Below are 24,866 nucleotides of genomic sequence, written 5' to 3' on the forward strand. Positions count from 1 at the left end.
CTGACTCCGGAAGAGAGAACGTAGACCAATCACAATGGAATAATTTGGGAATGTTTTCAAAAGCTACCATCCCAGATGGCTTTATAGGTTTGAAGAAATCCTACATGAAGGAACACTTGGATGACTTGCATTAGAAAAATGACTACATTGTTTGGTCAAAGGAGGAGGAAAACAAAAACAAATGATCATCTTAATAGAGACAGAAACAGTGTTCAGTTACTCCAAATCACACTCATGATAAAACCAGAAATAGAAGGGTTTATCCTGGTAAGGTTTAAGGATCCTCACACTTAGTGGGCATTTCTGCTGATGAAGAGAAAAACACATTTGTTTGCTGTCACCACTTCTGCTTACCAGGGTTTCTAACTCAGACAATTAAACAAGGAAAAAGAAACAATGGCAACAAGAATTGGGAAGGAAAAAAGCTAAATTGTTATTTCCTGATGATATTATTATCTACATAGAAAATCCAAGAAAATCTACAGATCAACTACTAGAACTAATATTCAACAAGATTGTTGAATATAAGAAAAACATGCAAAAATAGGATGGATGAGTGGTTAAAGAAATTGTGCTATACATACAATGGAATATTATTCACCCATAAAAAGAAGGAAATCCTGCCATTTACAACAACATGGATGGACTTCGGGGCATTATGCTAAGTGAAATAAGTCAAACAGAAAAATACAAATATTGTATGATCTCTCTTATATGTGGAATCTTAAAAAAAAAACACAAAAAACAAGCTCATAGATACAGAGAACAGATTGGTGGTTGCCAGAAGTTGGGGGGGAGAACTTGGTGAAGGGGGTCAAAAGGTAAAAAGAAAACAGCAACAAAAATCTTTTTTAAAAGCAGCAGCAGCAGCGCTGGGTAAGTGGGCTCTTTAAGGTCCTGAGGCTCCTTCCAGGGCAGCCTCTTAAGACGTCAGCATCCCCTCCAAGGTGCCAGGATGTCCCGTCCTGAGCCCATGACAATGAATTTGAGATAAAGCAAACTTATGTAAGAGAACAGCCTGTATGTATTTTGGAGAGTCTGTCCTTAATGCCTGCTTTTGAAGTCCAGGAAAGCTGTGCCTACAGTTTTTTTTTGGTCTTAAAGTCAAGACTTTTCCTAGAGTATGCATTCATCCTTATACCCTATTTCTTTATTTTTGGCTGCGTTGGGTCTTTGTTGCTGTGCGCGGGGTTTCTCTAGTTGCAGCGAGCGGGGGCTGCTCTTCGTTGAGGTGCGTGGGCTTCTCACTGCGGTGGCTTCTCTTGTTGCAGGGCACAGGCTCCAAGTGCGTGGGCTTCAGTAGTTGTGGCACGTGGGCTCAGGAGTTGTGGCTCGCGGGCTCAGGAATTGTGCACGGGCTCAGGAGTTGTGGCTCACGGTCTCTAGAGCGCAGGCTCAGTAGTTGTGGCTCGCGGGCTCTAGAGCGCAGGCTCAGTAGTTGTGGCTTGCGGTCTCTAGAGCGTGGGCTCAGTAGTTGTGGTGCGCGGGCTCCAGGGCGTGGGCTCAGGAGTTGTGGTGTGAGGGCTCAGGAGTTGTGGCTCACGGTCTCTAGAGCGCAGGCTCAGTAGTTGTGGCTCACGGGCTCTAGAGCGCAGGCTCAGTAGTTGTGGCTTGCGGTCTCTAGAGTGAGGGCTCAGGAGTTGTGGCATGCGGGCTCCAGGGTGCGGGCTCAGGAGTTGTGGCACGCAGGCCCCTTATACCCTATTTTTAAAGTTGCCTGTTTGTCTCGCAAGCTCAACAACAGCTCCTCTGCAAAGCTCTTGATCCTGCACATCTGGGGTGAGAGCGCTGCCCGTCGCACTGCCGTGGCTGGTGGAGCTGCGCCCTGCGCAGAAGCCTGGGCCTGGGTTCAGGCCTGCGTCTTCCTTCCCAGCGTGAGCACCTGACTCAGCCTCAGAGGAGTGGAGAAGGTTATGGGGTGTCATCTCGCGCTAGTCCACCGCCCCCGACTTCAGTGCTGCCCACTTATCCTTTCCCTGGTCTAAAATGGATTGCTTCCCAAACTTGATCCCCTTAAAGATATTCAGTAGGAGACTGCTTATAAACATGGTGTGCTCGTTGCTGTTCTGAGCTGCTCACTAGACGCTGTCACTGGGTAACGACAAGTACTAAGCTTTGTTCGCGTCGGCCATGCCCGCCCCCTAGAAGGGTGCTAGCGGATTAGGCTGGGACACGTTCCACACACGGGAGCTACGGGACAATCTGGAACAGAGGCAAAACGTCACCGCAGGAATCAAGTCTTCTTTTCCTTGGTTTGTGCTCTGCTCTCCAGCACTACTTCAGACTTATACAGACAAATAATCCTTCCTAACAAGGTGGAAGGCCAGGTTCAAATATAGAATTCTTGAATTTCTCAGAGTGCCACGCCGGGACATGGTGGAATGAGGGAAAGCTGGCCCCTGGCCCACCCCCCTCCTCAGCTCAGGCCCTGTCCTACATGACAAGGGGCCTTGAGCATGTGCACATGGACACGTCTACCCCGTCCACGTTCCTGCTCCCACATCTCCACACCCCTCTCCAACAAGCACCCGCCCCGTGGGCATCTTTCAGGCTTGCAGCAATCACACTAGTGATGTGCTGTGGTCTCAGGAGAATGCACCTGCAGGAGAGGCTGGCCTAGCCAGAGGATAGGCTCTAGAAGGGGACAGGGCCTTTGGGTGGGAACATCCATGGAGAGGTACGGCCAGAGGGGTCCCTCTAAAGCATGAACCCCAGTCAGGGGCTCAGTGCCCAGACATCCCCCATCAGACGTGCCTCCAGTGGCTGGTCCCTGCCACCAGGCGTGTCGGAGTCTGAGGACGTCAGACCTCACATCTGTATCAGGGACAGGACAGGTCCTCTGTGGGTGCCCCTGGGGGTCCGAGCTTTGAGAGGGGCTTTGAGAGGGACATTGACAAACTGGACTGTGGGGAGAAGAACATGGTGACGTGGGAACTTGAAGTCGGGTCAGGGAACAGAGATTGGGTGGAAGGTTTAAATGAGCGGTTCCTACAGGTTCCTTTGTGTGGGAGATTCTAGATCTCGGTCCTCTTGTTGCTATGTCTCACGCGTCCGGTTGTCCCAAGTCCTATTTGTTCTGCCTTCAGCATGGCTTCATATACACCCCATCCAACCAGGAGGGTGGGGATGGGGGCAGGAATGAGACATCTCAGTGAAGACCTTTTCAACAAAAAAAATTTTTTTGAGCCACATAGTGGTGTTGACGACGGTGATGATGAAACTAATTAAAAAGCGTTGCTCGTCTTCTCCCCGCCCCTGCCCCCAGCCCCAGTCTCTCTCCCGAGAGGCCTGTCTTCTCTGCAGCTTTGCCTGCTTACCTGTCCCCTCCTCTCCCTCTCCCGCGGCCCCTCCGCAGAGCCTCCATGCTCTGTCTGGCCTCTTCCCCACCTCCCCACCGGGGGCCCTGCTGCTCAGGGGCTCCTGACAAGAGTTTCCGGCCAGAGAAGTTCGGGAAATGCTGCATCCTTTCCCCACCTTTGGAGGTTTGATGTACATTAGACTGTTGGTCCCGAGAATCAAGTGAAGAGATGAGTTTGATTTTGCTCGGCCTGGTATCTCTAGAACATCCTTTTGTCAAGGGATGCCTGTTACACATGTGCTTCTGAGACTGTTTTGGGAAACACAGGCCCATTGAACAAATCCAGCCCCTGTATTCATCGTGGTCTTCAGGACCTTTTGCAGCCTGGCCCAGCCTGACCTCCCCTGACCTTCCAGGCAGATCTCCCGTCCCTGTCTCTGTGCACCATGAACCCTGGCTTCAGTCACACAGGCAGCTGCTCCAGTTCTGGAACACTCTGACCTGCTGTTCTCACTGCCTGGGGTGCCATCTCCCGTCTCGTAAGGTCGTGCTGTGCCTCCGTGGTCCACGGTGTGAAGCCTTCCCCACCCCTCGTCAGGTTCATCAGCCACAGCATCCCGTTGCAATCACCCCAGTGAGCCATCCGTGTGAAACGGGTGTTCACGAGCTTGGGTGCTGCTTCCCTTGCCGACCGCAAGTCCTCAGTCTCTCTTGTTGGGTCCCCGTGGCTCAGGGCAGCACCCGCCTTCCAGGAAACAGGATGCCATCGTGGACCGGACTGCTCTGTCCCCTCACCGCCTGGCCCGCCGCTCCCTTCCTGGCCTCAGCCAGCCCAGCGAGCCTTCTGCCACCAGGGCGCAGCCTTGGAGAGCAGGGGTGCCCTGCCAGCCTCTGCCCAGGGGCCACGGAGCCACACTGCTCTTTGCCGGGATAGTGGCAAGTGTGATAAAGGTTTTTGGATGCTGGACAAGACCTCTCATTTCGTGGTGGCACAGTGTGTGGCCACGGGTCTGCCCCCAGCCGTCCGGTGGTCCCAGTTACTTCTGCGGGTGAAGGTGAGGAGACAGGAGGTCTGCTCCCGGGGCGGGGAGGGCGGGCGCCCGGGTGGGGATCCTCCCGACGCTGGGTTACTTGCAGACCCTGGCCCCTGCTGCAGTGCTTTTGTGCTGAATCCATATTCCATATTTAGACATCATTTTTAAAAACTATGAATTTATAAATGATATTTTTATTCTTTTTTTTTCCCTCTCATAGAACTGTGGGAGAGAAGAGAAGTAACATTTATTGAGAACATTCTATGTACCAGGCACTGTAGGAAGTGCTTTAAATATCTTAGTTATAATATTTTATATATATTCTGTAAATATGTACTTACCACAGAAATAAGTGTTAGCTCAGCTGTTTTAAATGCAGTGCTTTGTGTTGGTGAATGTAAAGCCAAGGTAAATTAATTCCCATGACATGCTGTTTTATCATTGTAGGGACATTTTAACCATATGGAGAATTGGTAGAAGATGCAAGCTGAAAAAGGAAGATTCCAGTTGTGGTTTCGAACCCTCATGTGCCAGCGAATGTAAACCTCTCCTGGGTGGATGTGTGTGCCCACCTGTTCAAATAGCGCCTGGTACCCTCCCGTCAGGAAATCCCACCGTCCTCCGCTCCAGAGCCAGAAGAGCCTCCAAATGTTACTCCTCATGAAGCCTCCTTTCAAATGCATCTTGCTTGAGAAGAAGATCAATTGCATTATTTAAAAGTTTAAAAAATTCAGTATCAAACTTCCTGTGAGGTTTGAGAGCCCTATAGCTTACGGAGCCATATCCAGATGTAGCCCCACTTTATACTTTTCTATTGTTTTGTGGATGTATCCAGAGCTGCTTATGTACTCTTTTTTAATTAAAAGTCTTATTTTTATATTGAAAACGCTCTATAATCTTAAACTGAATTTCAGTAAATGTTAGTATCCAGTCTGTTCTGTGTGATTCCCCAACTGAACTTATCAGGCGCAGGACCACCTTTATGTTAAAATGGGAATTTCTCACCTTCTCTTGGGTTTTCAGTGTATGGCCTGACTGTGGAGACTGGCATTGTTCCCCTGGGTCTGCAGGCGCCCTGAGATGCCCTTGTCACCTAGAGACGGGTCCCGGTGAAGCCACTGGGTCATAGGCTTGCTCTCGGGTCCTTTGCCCAGGCAGACGCAGCCCCTTGCTCGCAATGTTGCCCTGCGTTAGCCGTGTGGCCGTGTGCTCTGCCGGGGACCGGCCGCAGCATCCACGTCCCGAAGAGCCCGACCCGTAAACCATCGTGTGTAGTCACGGAGGCACCTCATACTGGAAAGACGGGGCAGAAGAAGACACGGGGCAGAAAGGAACTCAGTGCGACCGTCTGTGATATGGATTACCCACAGTCACTGGACGCGCTGCCAGGTTCAGGACAGAAAGCTGACTTTTCTGTCCCCAGCATCTTTGGAGCCGCTAGACAGTTAACCCCGAGCAAGATCGCAGAGCTGTGACTTGTTGAGGAAACACCAGTCAAGGCCGAGAGAGAAAGTATTGACATTTGTGGCCTTAAAAATACATCTTTAAAGAGCTTTAATTTGCTTCTGTCTTTTCCAAATGAGATACACATCTTAATTTTTATGGAAAACATGAAAATTCTTAGATGACAACATTTTGTTTTGTGTATAAGCTCTTCCTTTTCCCCCAAATTCATGGGGCGAGGAGGTGACCACATATTCACAGCTAGGTGTTTTGGTAATTGAAGCAGCACAGTGGTCGCCCCAGCCGTTTACATGGACTGAAAGTTTTCCTGGGGGGGAAGAGCCCCTGTGCAGCACCCTGCCTGGCGCAGGACGGACGCCCTTGGGTAGCGTCGGGCGGACGTGGGGTCAGGGCTCACCTCCCCACGCTGCCACCAGCGTCTCGGTCGCAGTCCCTCTGTGAAAGGGTCTGGTGACCCATGGGCTGTCGTTAACGTGAGACCCAGGGGTGAGACCGAGGCCTGGCCACTGCTCAGGGTCCGTCCCCTGCCCTGCCACACGGCCCCTCTGAGGCCAGAGCAGGCGACCTTCTCTGGAAAAGCCGCGTATGAGGAGGCCTCACAGTGTGAACGTGACAAGAGGGGTGAAGTGAAGCCGGCCAGCGTGCGGGAACCAGCAGTTTTATCCCGAATTCCTACAGTTCTTAGATGGTAAAGAGAAAACGCAGCATGGAAGAGCTTATGGGGGCCCCTGGGAGGTGTGGCCTCCGCGTTCTCTGTCCCTGTAGAACAGGCCCGCAGTAGAGTGTGCTGGGTCTAGCTTCCAGAGCCCCCCTGTGCCCCTCAGAGCCCACCAGCGGGCCCTCTTGCCCAGCAGAGACCCCTGGCGCTGCAGAGCCTGGCAGCACGTCCTGCAGGCCACCTCGCCCACCTGGCCTTTGACTTCACCCCGGCTCCGGAATCGTCCCTTCTGTCCCGCCCAACCCGCCTCGTTTTGGGCCCTGCAGCCTGCAATGGATGAGGGAGATGACATTTGGGTAAAACTTTCTTAATTGGCTTTTTTATGATTATAAAAATAATACTTGTTCATGTAGAAGAAAATAGAGAAAGGAAAACAAAACCCCCTCACCCCGCATGGCCACCCTCGGCCTGCTGGCGGGCCGCGCTCCGGATGTGGACTTCTTTTTTATTTCTAACTGAATGTTATGTAGTGAACATGCTCCCACATCATTGTAGGAAAACGTCGTTTTAAAAGGTGGCACGGTACCCCACCTGGGGACAAGCAGGCCATCGTTTTGATGGCTCTGACACTAGCTGTGCCCTTTGGTGGGGAAGGGCTGGCTTTAAAGTCTGTAGGCAAGTGTGCGGGGAGCCTGTCTGTCTCTGCCGGGATGTTAGGGGATGTGACAGGCAGGAGGTAGGCCCACCGCCCGGAGACCCCGCACAGGGACCACCTCTCCCTGCCATACCAATTTGTCCACACAACAGGTACGAAAACAGACTAGCGACACGCAAAACCTGCACAGATTCCACGAAATGGGGTTTTGACACACCCATGACGAGCATGAACTGTATTATCCCTTTAAGGTGCTTTGTCTTTCTCTTCTTGTCAAAAGAGGAGGAACACTGAGGAAACAGACCAGGCACTTGCGTATGTGTAGTAAATATACATATACATGAATATACATCCATTAAATTTTCCATTTCTTCTTAATCATGATCTGTCATTGTTTGCTTTTTGTGTAGGGACAAAAATATCAACACATACCTTTTATCATTTTACCAAATAAGTTTATAATGGTTTCTAAACCTTGGAACAAATTACAAAACTCTCAGAAAATTCAAAAGCATGGTAAATGGTTATCGAAGACTTATTAACATCATTTGAACTGTTTTGCCTCCTTTTAAAATATAGTTTATTTTCAAATTTGTTTTTAACGCATTTCAAAATGATACCTCAAATTCATACTAAAGAAAAATTTTAATTGTAGATGAGTTGAAATGAAATATAAATATAAAAGGGGGCTTCCCTGGTGGCGCAGTGGTTAAGAATCTGCGCTCCTGATGCAGGGGACACAGGTTTGAGCCCTGGTCTGGGAATATCCCACATGCTGCAGAGCAACTAAGCCCGTGTGCCACAACTACTGAGCCTGTGAGCCACAACTACTGAGGCCCACGTGCCTAGAGCCCGTGCTCCGAAACAAAGAGAAGCCACCGCAATGAGAAACCTGCACGTCACAACGAAGAGTAGCCCCTGCTCACTGCAACTAGAGAGAAACCCGCACAGCGACAAAGACCCAATGCAGCCAAAAATTAATAAATAAAATAAGTTTATAAAAAAATAAATAGATAAATAAATAAAAGTCAGGGACTTCCCTGGTGGCGCAGTGGATAAGACTGCGCGCTCCCAATGCAGGGGGCCGGGTTCAATTCCTGGTTGGAGAACTAGATCCCACATGCATGCCACAACTAAGGAGCTGGCGAGTTGAAACTAAGGAGCCCAGGAGCTGCAACTAAGGACCCCGCCTGCTGCAACTAAGACCTGGTGCAACCAAATAAAGAAATAAAATAAATATATTTTTAAAAAGTCATCTATAATCCCTACGCAAAGATAACTAATGTTCACATTTCAGCGTGTATCCTTATAAAACCTTTTCTGTGTGGACATGCACATCCGTAGGCCTGTACTTTTGATGTTAACATCATGTACATCTTCTCATGTCAGCAAGTGTGTATTAGTTTGTCATTCTAAAGGGCAGCATCAGGAGTTCCCTGGTGGTTTAGTGGTTAGGATTCAGCACTTTCACTGCCTAGGGCCCAGGTTCAATCCCCGGTGGGGGAACTGAGATCCCAAAAGCCACGTGGTGTGGCCAAAAAAAAAAAAAAAGGGCTGCATAGTATTTATTCCATTGACTGAAAATACACAGTGCGTTTGCCCACTCCCTGTCTAATGTGTATTTAGGTTCTTTGCATTCATTCATTCATTCATTCTTTCATCTACTTGCTATCACAAAAATTGCTGGATAAATATTCTTACACATACTTTTTTTTTTTAATTTATTTTTGGCTGTGTTGGGTCTTTGTCGCTGTGCGCGGGCTTTTCTCTAGTTGCGGCGAGCGGGGGCTACTCTTCGTTGTGGTGCGCAGGCTTCTCATTGCAGTGGCTTCTCTTGTTGCAGAGCATGGGCTCTAGGCGTGCAGGCTTCAGTAGTTGTGGCATGTAGGCTCAGTAGTTGCGGCACGTGGGCTCAGTAGTTGTGGCTCGTGGGCTCTAGAGCGCAGGCTTAGTAGTTGTGGTGCACAGGCTTAGTTGCTCTGTGGCATGTGGGATCTTCCTGGACCAGGGCTTGAAACCGTGTCCCTTGCATTGGCAGGTGGATTTGTAACCACTGCGCCACCAGGGAAGTCCTACACATACATTTTTATAAAGTTTTTCAATTATATTCATAAGAGAAGATTCTAGAAGTTGTATTGCTAGGTCAGCAGGTACACTGGTTTTCTGTCCTCTGGAAAGATGGTCCCATGTCCCTTCCCTTTCACCAACACCAAATAGAACCCACTCTTATTTTTTCTTTTTAACTTAGCACGTCTTAAACACACACAAAAGTAGGCAGAAGAAATAGTACAAGGACCCCCTTTAGCCTTTGACCTGCTCCGACAAGCGTCACCATGGCCAGTCCTGCCCACCTCCTCTCCCCCTCCCTGTGCACTGGAAGCAGATCCCAGACATAATATTAGTTCAACTATAATTATTTCAGTCGGTCCTCCCAAACAGACAAAGAGAAAAGCATAACCACAATACAGTTTTCAACCCTCAAACAAAATTTACAGTAATTCCTTATACTATGAAATCTCTAGTCTTTGGTCAAATTCCTACACGCCTCTTCGATTTCACAGGTGATTGTTTTTATTTTGTTTGGTTTTTCATGACTTGTTTGAGTTGGATGTAGGACGCAGACAGGGTCCACACACCTGACTGGCTGATCTGTCCTGAGTCTCTGATCACGGGTCCCCCACCTCCTGTCCCCCCTTGCAGTGTATTTTCAGGAAACTATTCGTAGAGTTTGTGCTGAGATGTTGCTAATTGCATCTCCCGTGTTCTACCTACTCCTCTGACCTCTGTACTTCCTATAAATTGGTGTTGATCCAGAAGCTTGATCAGATTCAATTTTGATTTTTTGGCAAAAGGTCCTTTTTGATCCCTGCCAATCTGAGCTTTGCACCAACTTCGTGGTTTTAATGCGTGAGTCCTGCATTGCGTTTCTGACACGTGTCATCGGCCACGTGGGTGTCCTTTCTGAACGTCCCATTTTTGGCCATTTTCCTGTTGGGGTGCATGTCTTGGTCGTTTATTTTTAGGAGTTCTTTAAATAATAAGTCTGTTTTTCTCTCATCTGTTACATGTATTTTTTCCCCATTTACAGTTTTTCACATTCTTTTCAGTGAGGTCTACAAAGTCCTTTGCTGGAAGTTTTTAGCTGTCATATCTGTTGGCCTCTTTTTAGCCTGCTTCTCTTCTTGGAACCATTCGAGAAAGACCTTCCTTTCCCCAGGATTCCATACATTATATGAACTGATATGTAAATTGTGCATCGACATTTTTCATGATTCTGGTTTCATTTTGAACACATAGAACTTTGCTTTAGCTACAAAGTTTGGGAACATAAAGGGTGATATATCTAACTTTGCTTTTCCCCAAATATTAACCAGTTATTCTAACCACATCTTTCTGTACCGATTGTAAATCCCACTTCTATACGTGGGATTGCTTCTGTACTTCCTCTTCTGTTCTTTGATCTGTCTTTCTCATCTGGTGGCTGTAACACGACCTGTGTGTGTGTGATGTGTATGTGCGTGTGGGGGGGGGGGGGCCTTTTTGTTAAAATATAACACATGAGCAGGAAAGGGGAAAAAGGAGTGTCCAGGCCTAGCGCACGTGCTTGTGTGGACGGCTGCGTCGGCACCTCCCCCTGTTACTTGTCAGATGTTCCTGGCTCTCCTCACGTGCTCATTCTTCCAGATCAACTTCAGGATCGTTTTGTCAAATATCAAAAGTAAAAACCACATAAAATATTTATTGGATTTGTGCTGAATTTACCGATTAGTTGTGGGATAAGCAGTGACTTTACGCTGTTGTGACTTGTCACCCGGAGACACAGCACATTTTACTCTGATAATACTTCTTATGTGTGTAGCTAAAAGTTTCCTTCTTTCCCCTCATTTTTGGTTTTTGTTTTGTTAGTATCAGTCTTACACTTTAAGCTCAGTCCTAGATAATCTTTTTTCCATCACATTTTCTGATTATAACTGTTATACCAGATCATTTCCCGAAAATTTGCTGCTTAAAACTCAAATAGTTTTTGGTGCATTTTTTCCCCAAAAGCAAAGGGAAAGAAGCTGCTCTTTAGAGAGTGAACAACACTGTGTGTCAGGTGTTTTACTAAATTATCATTTCTAACCCTCAAAAACCCTTTGGGGGAGAATTATCCTCACTGTACTAATAAGGATAGAGGATCAGTGAGGCCAGGTCACTTATCCACGGCCAGGCCGCGGGTCCAAACCGGGCTCCTTGGGCCCCAGCATCTGCCCCTCCAGACCCGCCTGCTCTCCTCAAAGCGCTCCTGGATCCTGGGGGCGGGAGGGGCTGCTTAAAAGGCAGAGTCTCCAGGTCTTGGGGGGGGGCTTCCAGGAGGGTGCCCCAGGAGGTGCCATTGACCACACTCTGAGAACCGGTGTGTCCCCGAGTCACTTAGGATCCTGTGACATGGGGCCTTCGTGGAGGTGCAGGCAGTCTCCGGGCTCCAGTGTGGAAGGCGTTTCCGTTTTCCTGGAATAACCGGACAGCCTAGGAAGTCCCTAGTCTCGGTGTCCAGCACCTGAAGTGGCGACATCTGAGGGGTCGGGGGCCCGGGGCTCCTGCCGCGTCCTCACTCCAACCCAGCGCCCCGGTTTCCTGCCTGTGAAATGGGAACCACAGTGCCCACCTTGTAATAAGCTGCAGCGGGGCCGATGCAGTGATGTATTTGAGGTGCTGGAACGGGGTCCACTGGCGTGGGGCCTTTGAGCCACCCAGCCCAGTGCACAGGGTCACAGGCAGCCTCGACAGAGGAGGTTGAAGCGGGCTCTCTCTGCCCCGACACGGACCCTGTTGTGAAGCCCCCTCCCTTGCAATCAGAGCCACATGGCGAGTACCATCCCAGACCTCATCACCACGGCCCACGGCCCCTGAGCTCACGATAGTATTCTTGATTTTTGTGCTTATTTTAGAGAGCCTTTCGGAACTTCTGGCCCATCAGTTACTTACAAAACGTGTGCTTATTTGGTGAGGATTCCTGGGTGTCCATCTCCCGTGATCACTGTCACTTCTGCAGCCCGGTGGGAAGGCAGGGCTGTCTAATGCAAACAGCAGGGCTCAGAGCGGGAGTGGGGACAGAACTTCTGTTGGGGAGGACGGAAAAGTTCTGGAGATGGATGGGGGGGTGATGGTTGCACAACAATATGAATGTATCGAATGCCGATGCAATGTACACTTAAAAATGGTTAAAATGGTAAGTTCTTTGTTGTGTATTTTACCAGAATAAAAAATCAAATCAAGACTTACAATGACTCAGTCCTTCCCTTTCTTTTTTGTTGGCTGCACCACGGAGCCTGCGGGATTCTAGTTCCCCGACCAGGGATCAAAGCCGAGCCCCCCGCAGTGGAAGCGCGAGTCTTAACCACTGGACCGCCAGTGAAGTCCCACTGCTTCCCTTTCTTTTCCTTGCTTCCTGTAAGTCACCGACTGTATACAACCCAAATCCAACCACTCATTTTCCACTTCTTCCTCCTCCTCCCGCGACTGGAAACCCTGGGATAACTCAGGAGCTCAGACAAGCCCCCCTGCCCTGGATTCTGTGGGAAAATAGTCACACAGAGCTGGGGATGACCCTTCAGTCCCCAGTTTGGGGACACAGCCCGGACAAGCGTTTGGACGGAGTCCCTTCCTCTGGGCCACGCTCAGGTGTCCTGGAGGAGTTGTTGGCGCTGCTGGGCCTCCCGCCGTAATCGCTGGGGGGCAGAGGCTGTGGACGGTGACACAGGGTGGCAACTGTCACTTAGTCAGTGCTGCAGGGGAGGGTCACAGACAGCGGCACCCGCATGGATCGTGACCTTTCCCTCCATTGCACGCAGGGACAGCCGAGCTGGGCAAGAAAAGAAAGGAGAATGATGAGAAAGAAGCCTCCTCTGTTTGAAGCTCGAGCTGTACAGTACATTTCTGCTCAGAGCCTTGCTCAGCCACCTGACATCTTTCGCCTGGGACCCACTTACCCCACAGCTTCTATGGAGCAGAAGTAACCATCTGTCTCAAGAACTCAGCAATAATCCCTCCAGATGACCTTCCAGTAGGGGCGGGTCAGCGTCAGCCTCAAAATGAGGTTCCTTAGTTTCCAGTCGCTCTGAGGACAAACAGCTTGGTGTGGGTCCAGGAGGGCATGTCAGTTTGATCTACTGGGCTGGCTCTGAGCAGGTGGAAGGCTGGGTGGTCCAGTAAAGAGAGGCCGCGCGCCTCCCGTGGCCGGTGACGGTAACTGGTTCCCATGGTGGCTGAGGGGGACAATGCAGTGTGGGTTTGCGTCTCCTGGCTCTCGTGGACTCATCTGGGGTTTCTGTCTGACCATCCGTTTCCTCCGCTGTATTTTGGGGCCTGCGTCTCCTTATAGAGTCATTGTGACACTTGTCAGCCACCTGAGCTGAAACGCCCGGTGTGCCTGTAGTGATGGCTTGGCGTGCGGTAACTGCTACCTCTGCACCCATGTGTGGTTCTCCAGGTACTCTCCTTGGTCTGCAAGAAGCACTCCCACTTCTGGACTCATGGTAAGGGTGAGAGCCAGAGGCTTTGGAGGCCTGGGAGCAGCCCCTCCTTCTGGAACGAGAGCCCAAGCCCTCCCAGTGGCCTGCTCAGGTCAGCAAGGGCTAATTGAGCTTTAACTAAATACATAGTGACTTTTTAGCCCCAATTCAGGACAAACAATATTGCTTTACGGACATCTAAATTTACTTAGGTGAAAATAATTACACTAATCCAAACTTAAATCACATTTAGTTATGACCTTTATTAAGAATAAAATTATATGGAAATATGTTAATATAAATGTTTCAGACATTACATGAAATTTCTAAAAATCTTAAAAAAAAAAAAAGAATAAAATTATAAGATGTAACTGTCAACCACAAATGTATATGACATTTAAAGTGATCTTTTTGGTCGCTCTTCAGGTGAGGCCCACTTATTCACGTTTCAGGAAAGCCAGTTGAATGATGATCTAAATCTCTTAAAGTTTTCAAACATTCTTGACAAGCCTCTTCATAATTAATTTGAATTAGCAGAAGAAATTTAACCTCAGGGGTCATAAATGCTTTTTCCAATCCCTAAAAGTTGCCGATCATCAAAAATGTCCTGTGGTCATTTGTGTGTCATCTTTGGAGAAATGGCTATTCAAGTCCTTAGTCCCTTTTAAAAATGAGTTATTTGGTTTTTTGCTATTGAGTTATAGGAGTTTCTTACATATTTTAGAAATTAACCTTTTTCAGATATATGGTTTGCAAATGTTTTCTTCCATCCCATAGGTTGCCTTTTTACTTTGTTGATTGTTTTCTTTGCTGTGCAGAAGCTTTTTAGTCTGATGTAGTCCAGCTTGTCTATTTTTGCTTTTGTTGCCTATGCTTTTGGTGTTACATCATGTCATTGCTGAGATCAATGTTATGAAGCTTTTTCTCTACGTTTTCTTCTAGAAGTTTTACAGTTTCAGATCTTTAATCCATTTTGAGTTGATTTGTATGTATAGTATGAGATAAAGGTCCAATTTCATTATTTTGTGTGTGGATGTCCAGTTTTCCCAGCACCATCTGTAGAAGAGACTATCTTTTCCCCATTGTGTATTCTTGGCACACTTGTTGAAGATCACTTGACCATATATGCATGGATTTACTTCTGAGCCCTTTATTCTGTTCCATCGGTCTATATGTCCGTCTTTATACTGTTAACATACTTTATTGATTAGTATAGCTTTGCAGTATATTTTGAAATCAGGAAATATGATGCCTTCAACAGGCATATGAAGAGACACTCAACATCCCTAATCATTATAGAGATGCAAATCAAAACCACATTGAGACAACACCTCACTCCCGTTAGGATGGCTGTTGCCAAAAAAGCAAAAGATAAGTGTTCATGAAGATGTGGAGAAGTCGGAACCCTTGTCCACTCTTGGTAGGAATGCAAAATGGTGCAGCTGTTATGGAAAATAGTATCATGGAGGTTCATCAGAAAATTAAAAATAGAGCCACCGGATGATCCAGCAATTCCACTTCTGGGAATATAGCCAAAGGAATCGAAATCAGGATCTTGAAGTGATATTAGCACTCCCATGGTCATTGCAGCACTATTCACAATAGCCAAGATACGGAAACTATCTAAATGGCCGTTGACTGATAAATGGATAAAGAAAATGTGGTATATGCACACCATGGAATATTATTCAGCCTTTAAAGATAAGGAAATCCTACATTATGTGAAAACATGGATGAACCTGGAGGACATTATGCTAAGTGAAACAAGCCATTCAGAGAAGAATAAATATTGCATGATTCCACTTATGTGGGGAATCTAAAAGAGTCAGACTCATAGAAGCAAGGGACAGAACCGTAGTTGCCAGGCTGGGGGGAGGGGCACACGGGGGGTGTTGCTGGGTGGGTGGAGTTTCAGATGTGCGGGGAGACAGTGCCTGTGTCAGCAACGCTGTGTGTTGCACACTTGAAAACCCAAGAGAGGCTGGATCCTGTGTTAAGTGTTCTACCACAGTAAAATTAAGAAGACTGCAGTGGCACTTGGGAGGGAGGGCTGCACTTACTCTTGGACTTTGCACTTGGGTTCGGGTGCTGCTCCTCCCCCAGAGGGTCACCGCTGAAGGACCTCTCCTCCCCCTCCCTGTGGTCAGCAGTTTCTCCTTGACCAGAGCAGGAGGAGACTTTTCACAAAGCCTCTTTGTCCCTCCAGATGGTTCCACTTAGGCCGCAGTTTCACTGGCATCTGGGGTAATTGACAGATGCGCTCAAGACCCCGTGTCCGCAAGTCCAGGCTCTGGAGCAGCCCACGCTGGCTGCTGTGCCCACCCGGACTGCAGAACATCCCACAGCCGGCCAGCTGTCCCTCCGCGGTCAAGTTCGATACCAGAACCCTGACACGTGTGGACACGGTCCAGTGAGGGCCCTACATGCTCTGGGCCCTATTCTGGGAAACGCCACCTCAGACACAGAGGCACAGAGGTTTGTCCCAGAAGATCTGACTCTGTCCCCAAAAACCATGTGAGCAACAGTGATGGGCCGAGCAGATTACAGAGGTCCTGCGGCAGCTCAGCTTTGTTTACATTCGCTCAAGCTCTGCGTCACTCTTAGGAAGTGTGCGTCTTAACAAAAAAGACGTATTGGCACAATTGGTATAAATGCGTAAGATGGTCCATTGTACCCTCAGTGTGGCATTCAGATTTGGTGTTTCTTTGCTGCTTTTGTGAAATGAATTCACACGACTCTGTCTTATGTGAGGTAGAAAACGTCATGTAGATTTTCACATTTCTTTTAGAAATCTTATACGTTAAAGTCTTACTGTGATTACACCTTATTTTCTCTTCCAGCTTGCCTGGATTCTGTACATTAGTGATGTTTGTATGTCATGGATGATGCCAGGTCCCTGTGCCATTGTCCCCCATCCAGGCGCGCTGGCTCGGCCGTCAGCCGCCGGCCCAGGGCGCCCCTCCATCCCTGTCTACCTGGCACCCCTCCCAGAGCCCTGAGGGAGGCTGGCCTTGGAGGGCAAGGGTGCGAGGTTTCCTCGGGCCCGAGTGGAGTCGAGGACGGTGCTTCACTCGGCGGTGCCCCAGAGCTGGGCAGGGTTCCCTGGCACCCAGGCGGGTTCAGTGAGTGTTCACAGAGTCGATTGGAACCGATTTTTAATGAACTTCAGGAGCCCAGCCACCACCAGGCCAGCAGTGTGCTCAGCCAGCGGGGCTGGAGGGCTGGGGGGGCCCAGCGAGGACCCCCGGCTTCTGGTCCCGCTCCCGCAGCCTGCAGGGCTCCGGCCTCCCAGCCGAGTCCACCACCCGCTTCCCGTTCCAGACCCTGCCCCCAGCCCTGCGTGTCTCCCCTGTTGCTGGTGATTCTCTCCTGGGTAGAAAAACCACGCGTGTGCACTGCAGGAAGGCTGAAAAGAGAACACGTGGCGATGAGGTTAAAATCACTCTTAGTGTATCACCGAGGGACAGTCCCTTTCTAAATGTGACAGGATTTCCTCTTTCTCTGCTTTGATTCCCAACAATACGCAGTAGAATATCTTGAAGTCTTCATTTAACACTTTAAATATTTCCCCTGACTTTCTAACTCTAAATGAGAAGAACCCAAGTCTAAAATCCCAGGCTCGGCCAGCAGAATGCTCTCCCTCCCAGGATTGGAAGTGGCACTTCTTCCACGTGGCTTCAGGAGGAATTGTCACTTTGGCAGCAAACCCTACGAACAAAATGACCGTCAAGTTGGACACCACCTTGGTGGCCGCGAGTGAGCCGGGCCGCCTCGGCAGCTTCCCAGCCCCCGAGTGGAGAGGCCTGGACCTGCCCCGTGTCTTGGAGAGTCGCTGTCCTGCCCGGACGACACGCTGTGCCCCGGAAGGCACCGTGTGGAGCTCGGATTCTAACACGAAGACCGAGCCCAGCGGAGGAAAGGGGACCCGCCCGAGCTGGACCTCCACCCGCCGGGTGGCATGGCCATCCTCCCCAGTCTCAGCGGTGGGAGTGTCCAAGCCCCGCCTGGCACCAGGATGCCTGCTCATCCCCCATCCCCTCGGCCGCGTGATTTCCCCAAGCGCTGGGATCAGACACGTGAAGGATGAGTGAGCGAGCCCAAGCCGGGCCTCGTTCCCGCCCTGGCCACCCTCGGGGACACACCTGGGACGGTGCTGAGGGCTGGAGCCCCCCAGTCCCAGGGGCCTCACTGTACGTTCCAGGGCCTCTGCACTAGTAATAAAGTCTATTAAGAACATGTCTCCCCAGCTCTCTATTTCATTCGTGAGCTTCCTCCGTGATGCACAGCTTGTGCATGGTCTGTGAGAAAATTTGCTGAACTGCCGGGACCTGTGTAACCGTGGGGATAGTGGGTGGCCCTCAGGGCCCGAAGCCGACTGAGGTCCCTGCAGGCCTCACCTCCCCTGGGCCCCCTGGGTCTGGAACAGCAGCCAAACCCACTCACCCTGAGTCCTGAGTTGGGGGCCCACAACACTGTCCCAAAGCTCCCTGGTGGCCCCAGAAGCGGGCACTGGGGACCTAGTCTGTCCAGCCAAGCCATGGGCCACGTCAGTGACCGGGGTGGAGGAGGGTGCAGGGGGTACTGGACCCGGGCGGGGAAAGGGGGGCCTGCCCACCTGGCCAGTGGGAGGGGCGCCCAGAGAGCCAGGCTCCACCCTCAGGCTTAGCGGGTGGGACCGGGGCGGGGACGCAGCCAGACCAGCCTTTACTGCCCCGCTGTCCTACAGCTTCTAGAGGGGGCCGGGCAGGCCAGTGCCAAGCACGTCTGTGACGAGCAACAGAGAAGGAGGCGGAAGACGGATTCGGCACCAAAGCAGAGGACAACTGCCCAGGAGCCAGCCCGCCGGATGCGAGCGTGAACGTTTTCTCTGGGCTTCTAGGGCACGGAGATGGTCTGCTGTATAGACTGCTGGCCCAAAGAAAGGAGGCACACCTGTTCTTTAGGAGAAACTGCGTTATTTCCCTGGAGCTGATTGAGAAGGAACACTTCCAGTGGATCTTTGTGTAAATGACATTGGCGGGAGTGGGGGAACATCCCTGAGTTGGGGCACCGGAGGGATGTGTTGAATCCAGAAACGTGAGGAAGCGTGTCTCCGGGGCAGGTTGGTGTGGCCACAGTGTTGCTGATCTCAGCTGAGGCAGGGACAGGAGTTGGAGGAAGTGGGCTGTGCCCCTCCCCCACATGCCTCCCCCACCCCCTCCCAGCTTCCTGGGATCCGCCGGCTTTGTAACGGGGGAGGCTGGAAGCCTGGAGTGTGGGTGTGTCTGGGTTACTCACGGAAGGGAGATCCGGGCACTTGAGAAAGCCCTGCCGGCTGCAGAGCTGTGGGCGCTGCTGAGGCATTAAGGCAGCCCCCGGGAAGGGCAGGGCTGCTGGAGGCCCCGGGTCTTCCCCATTGTCCAGGCTGTTTCCCCGTCAGGCATCCAGCCTTGAACAGAGCCTCCAGTGTCCTGTGGCGACACTCAGGATGAGAGGGAATGAGCACATTACCTTTATTACGCAGGCAGTAGCAAGACGCTAACGAGATAACGTTCGTGAGCAGTTCCGGTGTGCGGCCAGTACTTCTCCAGCGTGTTCTCTGATGGACGCTTGGTCCCCACAATGACACACGTCCCAGCTTCGTCCCCACTTTACAGGTGAGAACGTCAAGTCCAGAGAAGCTGCAGAAGGTACGTGTGTGTCATCTGAGGTCCGTGGTGGGTTGAGTGGCTGCTCTTGGAGCCCACCTGGATATCAGCAGGAGTCCGGGTCACCCTCAAGGTGGTGATGTGACAAACCTGGTGACCCTTGTAGGTGGAAGACCCACCTGGATAAGAATGTGCGTGCCTTTCCTTGCAATTGAAAAGTTTTATTGCCTGTTGTTTAGAACGCAGAGGTGTACACACACACACACATCCCCCTGAGATGTGATTCACACTGCCCACCGACCCACCAGGGAGAGGTAAGGGGACTCCCCGTGGGAGGCAGAACAGGCCCCACCCCGGGGAGATGTAATGACCCACATGGTGCGGAGGACATTTGATTAAATGAACCTCTCGTCCTTTGTTTAAGGCTCCTGACGGATTGGAGCAGGTTTAGCTGCCGGCGGCGGCCTCGCTGCCCGGGAAACACGCCCAGCCCATCGCAGGGGCAGCTGGCAGCAGGCGCCATCCGTGACTTATAGGAAGGTGGCAGCTTTACATATTTAAAAGGAGCATGGCCGGCTTCCTATCTGAAGTATGTTTCCCCAGAGAGACCACCACCATTTGATCTATTTTTGATTAAAATGTAAAAATTAAAAATTAAATCAAATGGTAGTATAACTCCTTGGGGAAAACACACTTCGGTTATGAAGTATTCCCTACAGTAACCTTGAGACTCTTATGGCAGCATTGTCTCATTTGTAGGTGGTATCTTTATGTCACACGTAATTAAAATAAATTGCGGTGAGAACCACCAAACGCCTGCCTTTGGATGTATGGCCTGCAGGCTGGGCCCCTGGGGCAGGTCCTGGTCGGGGAGGTGCCAAGCAGAGGGGCAGACGGGGCTGCCCAGCCAGCACGGGACCCAAGGGTGCCCACTCCGGCCCCTCCGCTGCCAAAGCCCCCGGTGCAGTCTCATCTGGCCCCCGTCAGATGAAGGATCACACCCTCTCTTCTCAAACAACCTAAGCACAATTCATGTACCATCACCAAATAACGGATGCTGCCCCAGAAACCAAAGCAGGTGCAATTGGATTTCCTAGGAAAATGTGCTTTGCAGAATCGAATCTACAAGTGATTGGTATCAAACTACTTTATCAGTCTGCCTGGGAATACGGGAGAGCATTTGATAGGTTTAGGGGACGGTCACCTGGCAAACGAGATGCCAGCGTTTGCCTCGGTGATCCCCGCTGCTGACGGACACGAGCCACGCCGCAGGCGGGATGTGACTTTCTGAGTCGTGACTTCATCTCCGTCCGTGTGGGTGTGACTGGACATGGCCGTGCCTGCCTAATCAGACTTTCTTGTCTGCATTCAGTTTTTTGAAGCCTCTGCTTCGAATGAACATTCCCCAGAAGAAAAACGTTTCTGGAACAAAGGTCTTAACGCGGCTCGCAGCCATGCTCTGCCGTGGTTTCTACGTGAGCCATGCCGGGCCCGAAGGGCTGCAGAAATGCTGAGTCCCATGTCAGAGGGCACGAGGGCTGTCGCTGTCGTCGGCGCACACGGGGTGCGGGCTCGTGCCGTTTCACTTACCTACTAGTGTCAGACGCTTGACACGTGTAGATTTCCCTTTCTGTTCTCAAATGTTCTGGCAGCACAGCCTGGCTCGCTGGAAGCAAGTCACGATTGTCGGGATTTGGGAAGGCAGTCACGTGATGAGCATGGGCTGGGCGGGCTCCGTCTCACGTCTTCCTCCCTGATGCCCACTGATGCCTCCTCCTGGGGCATGTGTGTGCGAGTGTGTGTATGAATGTGCAGGTGTGCGCGCATGGGCGTGTGTGTACGTGTATGCGTGTGTGTGCACGTGTGTGTGTGGAGCCTATTAACATTATACACAAAACTCCTGCAACTTTCATTTTCGCTTAGCATTGTGTCCTGGGCGTCCTTCCTGTGAATATAACTCATCAACACAGATCTGGCTCGTTGTTTGAAGAACTGTGTGTCATTACATTGAATATATGAACAATAATTCATGTTGCTGGTATCCTCTTTTTTAAAAAAATTATATATTTATTTATTTATTTATTTGGCTGTGTTGGGTCTTCGTTTCTGTGCGAGGGCTTTCTCCAGTTGTGGTGAGCGGGGGCCACTCCTCATCTTGGTGCGCGGGCCTCTCACTATCACGGCCTCTCTTGTTGTGGAGCACAGGCTCCAGACGCGCAGGCTCAGTAGTTGTGGCTCACGGGCCCAGTTGCTCCGTGGCATGTGGGATCTTCCCAGACCAGGGCTCGAACCCGTGTCCCCTGCATTGGCAGGCAGATTCTCAACCACTGCACCACCAGGGAAGCCCAGCTGGTATCCTCTTGATAGACACTTGGGTTGCTCTTGAATTTTTGCTACAGCCAAAAATGGTAAAACTTGTAAGTTTAAAAATGCAAGTCAAATCTGTTAGATATTTTACCATCAATTTGGCAAGAAGTTTTAAAAAGCATAACACTTGGTGCTGGTGAGGATGTTGGAAAATAGGCACTCAGTCACTGTTGGTAGCAATGAAGAGTGCTACAATCATTTTGGAAGACCATTTGGCAAAATCTTCTAATGTGTCAAATGCCCCTGCTCGTTGCTCAATTCGTCACCCTCCTAAGAATCGATTCTGTCCACAGATTTATGCCCAAAGCTGCGTTCTGAGCCTACGGAAGGGACCACTGTCTTCTTTCCCTTCTGGGGTCAAACGTCCTATGTGGGGACGGTGACACCTGTCAGGGCCCCTGGAGGTTTAGGTTTGTGGAAGCTGCCAGTACTCCGGATGTCTGGTCTCAGACACAGCGTCTCCCTGGCAAGATGTCAGACTGGGAGCCTTGTCTCCTTCAAAGCGGAACAGATTTCCCCAACTCTGCCCTCCGGTGGCGGGAAGGAGGCGATAGCGTTTCGGACGGTGCAGCACCCCTCATCCACCCTAGGAGGCCTCACAGAGGTCCGGGTGGGACGTGGGTCCTGACCAGGATGCAAGCGTCCCCTTGCATGGTGGCTCGTGTCCAGGAATGGTGCCCTGGGCAAAGAGGCCGTGCAGTTTCCCCAAGCCCCCCATGGCCGTCAGGGCCCCCGCTCGCTGGGCCTCCAGCTCCACTCCTGCGGTCTCTTCTCCTGCTCTTTTGAGTAAGGGGCTTTACCACAGGAGGCAGGCAGGGTGGGCCAGGCCAGGGGAGAAACACTGAGGACACTCACTGCTGCCTTATTTCCAGGGGAAATAAGGGGAAAGAATTTGAGGCCAGTACAGAATTGATATCCATGAACCAAACGGCCCACTTCCTGAGATGTTTTGCCAAAGGAGCCTTGACGTGGCCTTCACCTTGGAGAGACCCAAATGCTCACGTGGTCCTTGCACCGCAGGGACAGGCAGATGTATGACACAGTCATGGTAGCTCTTTGTGGATGGCCTGGCACAGGCTACCTGGCACAGGGGTGCCTTTAGCCCAAAAGGGGTTGGGGACTCGGGGTGCAGGGACCCGGGCATTCCCTTAAAGAGGTGGCCCCCAGACTCAGACTGGTCAAGCACCAGCTCCTCGTGTCCCCACCGATGTGTCCACTCGCACCCTCACCCATCCTGGAGCACCGTGACTGGCTGAGTTGTTGAGAGATTGGAGCCTCCAGGCCTCCTCCTGCTGACCGTGGAGCCGCTTCCCCGTACGAGCCGGTTTCTTATCCCAAGCTCTCCACCATCGGTGCCGTGCGACTTGCTGCGTCTCTGAATGGATCATGCCCATTGGCTCCCTGGGGACAGCAAACTGATGGTAGCCTTCTTTAAAGGCATCCAAAGTGCCTTGGGGAAGACCATGGACCCAAACAAAACAGTGTATGAAGAGCCTCGAGGTTTCCTAGAGGTGAAAGGCATCCTTATCATCCACGGTGTACGGATGAGGAAACAGGCCCGGGTTGTGAGCTGACTTCCAGGGTCACCCGGATGGGACAGAGCAGCATTGAGCTGGGTTTCTGGCTGCCAGGGTGACCAACTGTCCTGGTTTGTCCGCAACCGAGGGTTTCCTGGGACACAGGACTCTCAGTGTTAACAGGGACGTTCCAGGCAAACCGGTCCCAGTTGGTCACTCTATGCAACATCTCCCAAGCACCTCCCTGGGTGCTCCCTGCCAGCTGGGACCCTGTCCCCATGCCCCGCTCCCCACCCTGAGCTCAGAGGCCCCCAGTTCAGCGCTTCTTTCTGTGCTGCCGTCTCTGCTTCCTCCCTTTGTTGAGGCCTGGCATGGAATAGCATACACAGTCGGTGCTCAATAGTTGTGCTCTGAGCCACACTGGACTGACTGTAGGCAGGGTCTACAGATAATAATCAGGGAGAGCCCAGTCCCAAGTTCAGGGGCTGGGCAGTCCAAGGCCACGGCAGGCATTGTTCTGCCAGGCTGGGGATGGGGAGGGCGCCCTCCAGGCAGCTGGACCCTGCTGTTCCATCGTTTAAGTTGAGCAAACTAATTAACAAAATAAACCCCCCAGATCATTTCCCTCCCAGGCTTCCTGTGTGTGTCCAGCGGCAAAGTCTGGAGGGGCAGTTACACAGGCTAAGGTGGACCTTAGCAGCGGCTGTGGGGACCACCCTGGTCGGGGCCAACACCTGGGCTGTAGCCGGCAGCCAGGGGACAAGATGCTCCCGGAGGACGCCAAGCACGAGGGAGCGGCCGCGACAGGAATCGCGGGCCAGGGGGCTTTTCTGCACCCGCCATTCTCTAATGAACATGTTTCTCTTCTGATGAATGACATGCCACTGAAGATGCATTCCTCATAAACAAATGAGAAGTTCAGAACCAGAGACTTCAGTCTGTGGCGGGACCCCTGTCCCCCACTGGCAGGGACACCTCAGGGCCCAGGCCCTTCCTCTTTGCCTGGACCTGCTGGGAGCCGGCGCCGGTGTTTCTCCCTGTCACGAAAGAATTAAAGACAACATCTTGGGTGGGAAGCAATTGCGGAGGGTGGAAGTTTCTGGCTAGGCAAATAAACTGGATTCAAGTATATTACAGCCCTAATCTTTCCTGCCTCTCTCCAGACGCTCTCCGTACATGGAAAAATGAGAATGTATTCGCAGACAAAGCGTGACCTGAGGGAGAAGGCTGCCGGAATCTGGATTTTCAATAACATAAGACAATAAAGCTTAGACTTCTAACCTGCTGCAATATGGTCGAAGTATAAAGAGCTTAGCTGCTAATAAAAGGGAAGGGGTTTCCCCTCCTATCTGCAGATCCAGACCCCCCAGAAGGACACTTCACAAAGATCATAATGGGTTAGCCGGGATCACACAGACACGGGGCCCCTTGTTGACTGATTGTCTGACAGTTGTCACCTATGTGTCTGATATTACTAAGTCCCGTGTTGATTTCCTTGGGGTATTTTTGTCCCTTTAATTGCATATCTTCCTGTTGTGACCCTACACTGGGCAACATGTTGGGCTAGAGTTACCTGATGGCAGGATGCACATGCATTGTGCATGGCACCTCCTCGGTGGGGTGTGACTTGGCAGCGGCCACCCCGTGGGGAGGGCAGGCTCTCAGGACGCAGGACAGAGCCGATCGCTTCCTCCTGGGAGGTCAAGCACCCAGACTCCTTTTGCAAAAAAAAGGGAGCTGGTGAAATTCAGG

The 24,866-nt window shown here is 51.0% G+C and overlaps 1 protein-coding gene across 3 annotated transcripts in view; it reads left to right on the forward strand.

Annotated features, from left to right (window-relative positions):
• Positions 1-24,866, forward strand: part of C16H10orf143 (chromosome 16 C10orf143 homolog) — a 107,334-nt gene that overhangs the window by 35,407 nt on the left and 47,061 nt on the right. Inside the window, exons 4-5 of one of the 3 annotated variants that reach the window (XR_009497883.1) lie at positions 4,032-4,353; positions 4,780-5,890. The exons of 1 other annotated variant lie outside the window; for it this stretch is intronic. Coding sequence is in view for 1 of the 2 variants with exons in the window: in XM_059899259.1 (XP_059755242.1) it covers positions 4,780-4,809 (30 nt within the window). In the remaining variant the exon portion in view is untranslated. Of the gene's footprint in view, positions 1-4,031; positions 4,354-4,779; positions 5,891-24,866 lie in introns of those variants that run through there. One more of the 3 variants, XM_059899259.1, reaches the window with a different exon arrangement.

This window comes from Balaenoptera ricei, chromosome 16 (assembly GCF_028023285.1).
Source record: "Balaenoptera ricei isolate mBalRic1 chromosome 16, mBalRic1.hap2, whole genome shotgun sequence".
NCBI lineage: Eukaryota > Metazoa > Chordata > Mammalia > Artiodactyla > Balaenopteridae > Balaenoptera > Balaenoptera ricei.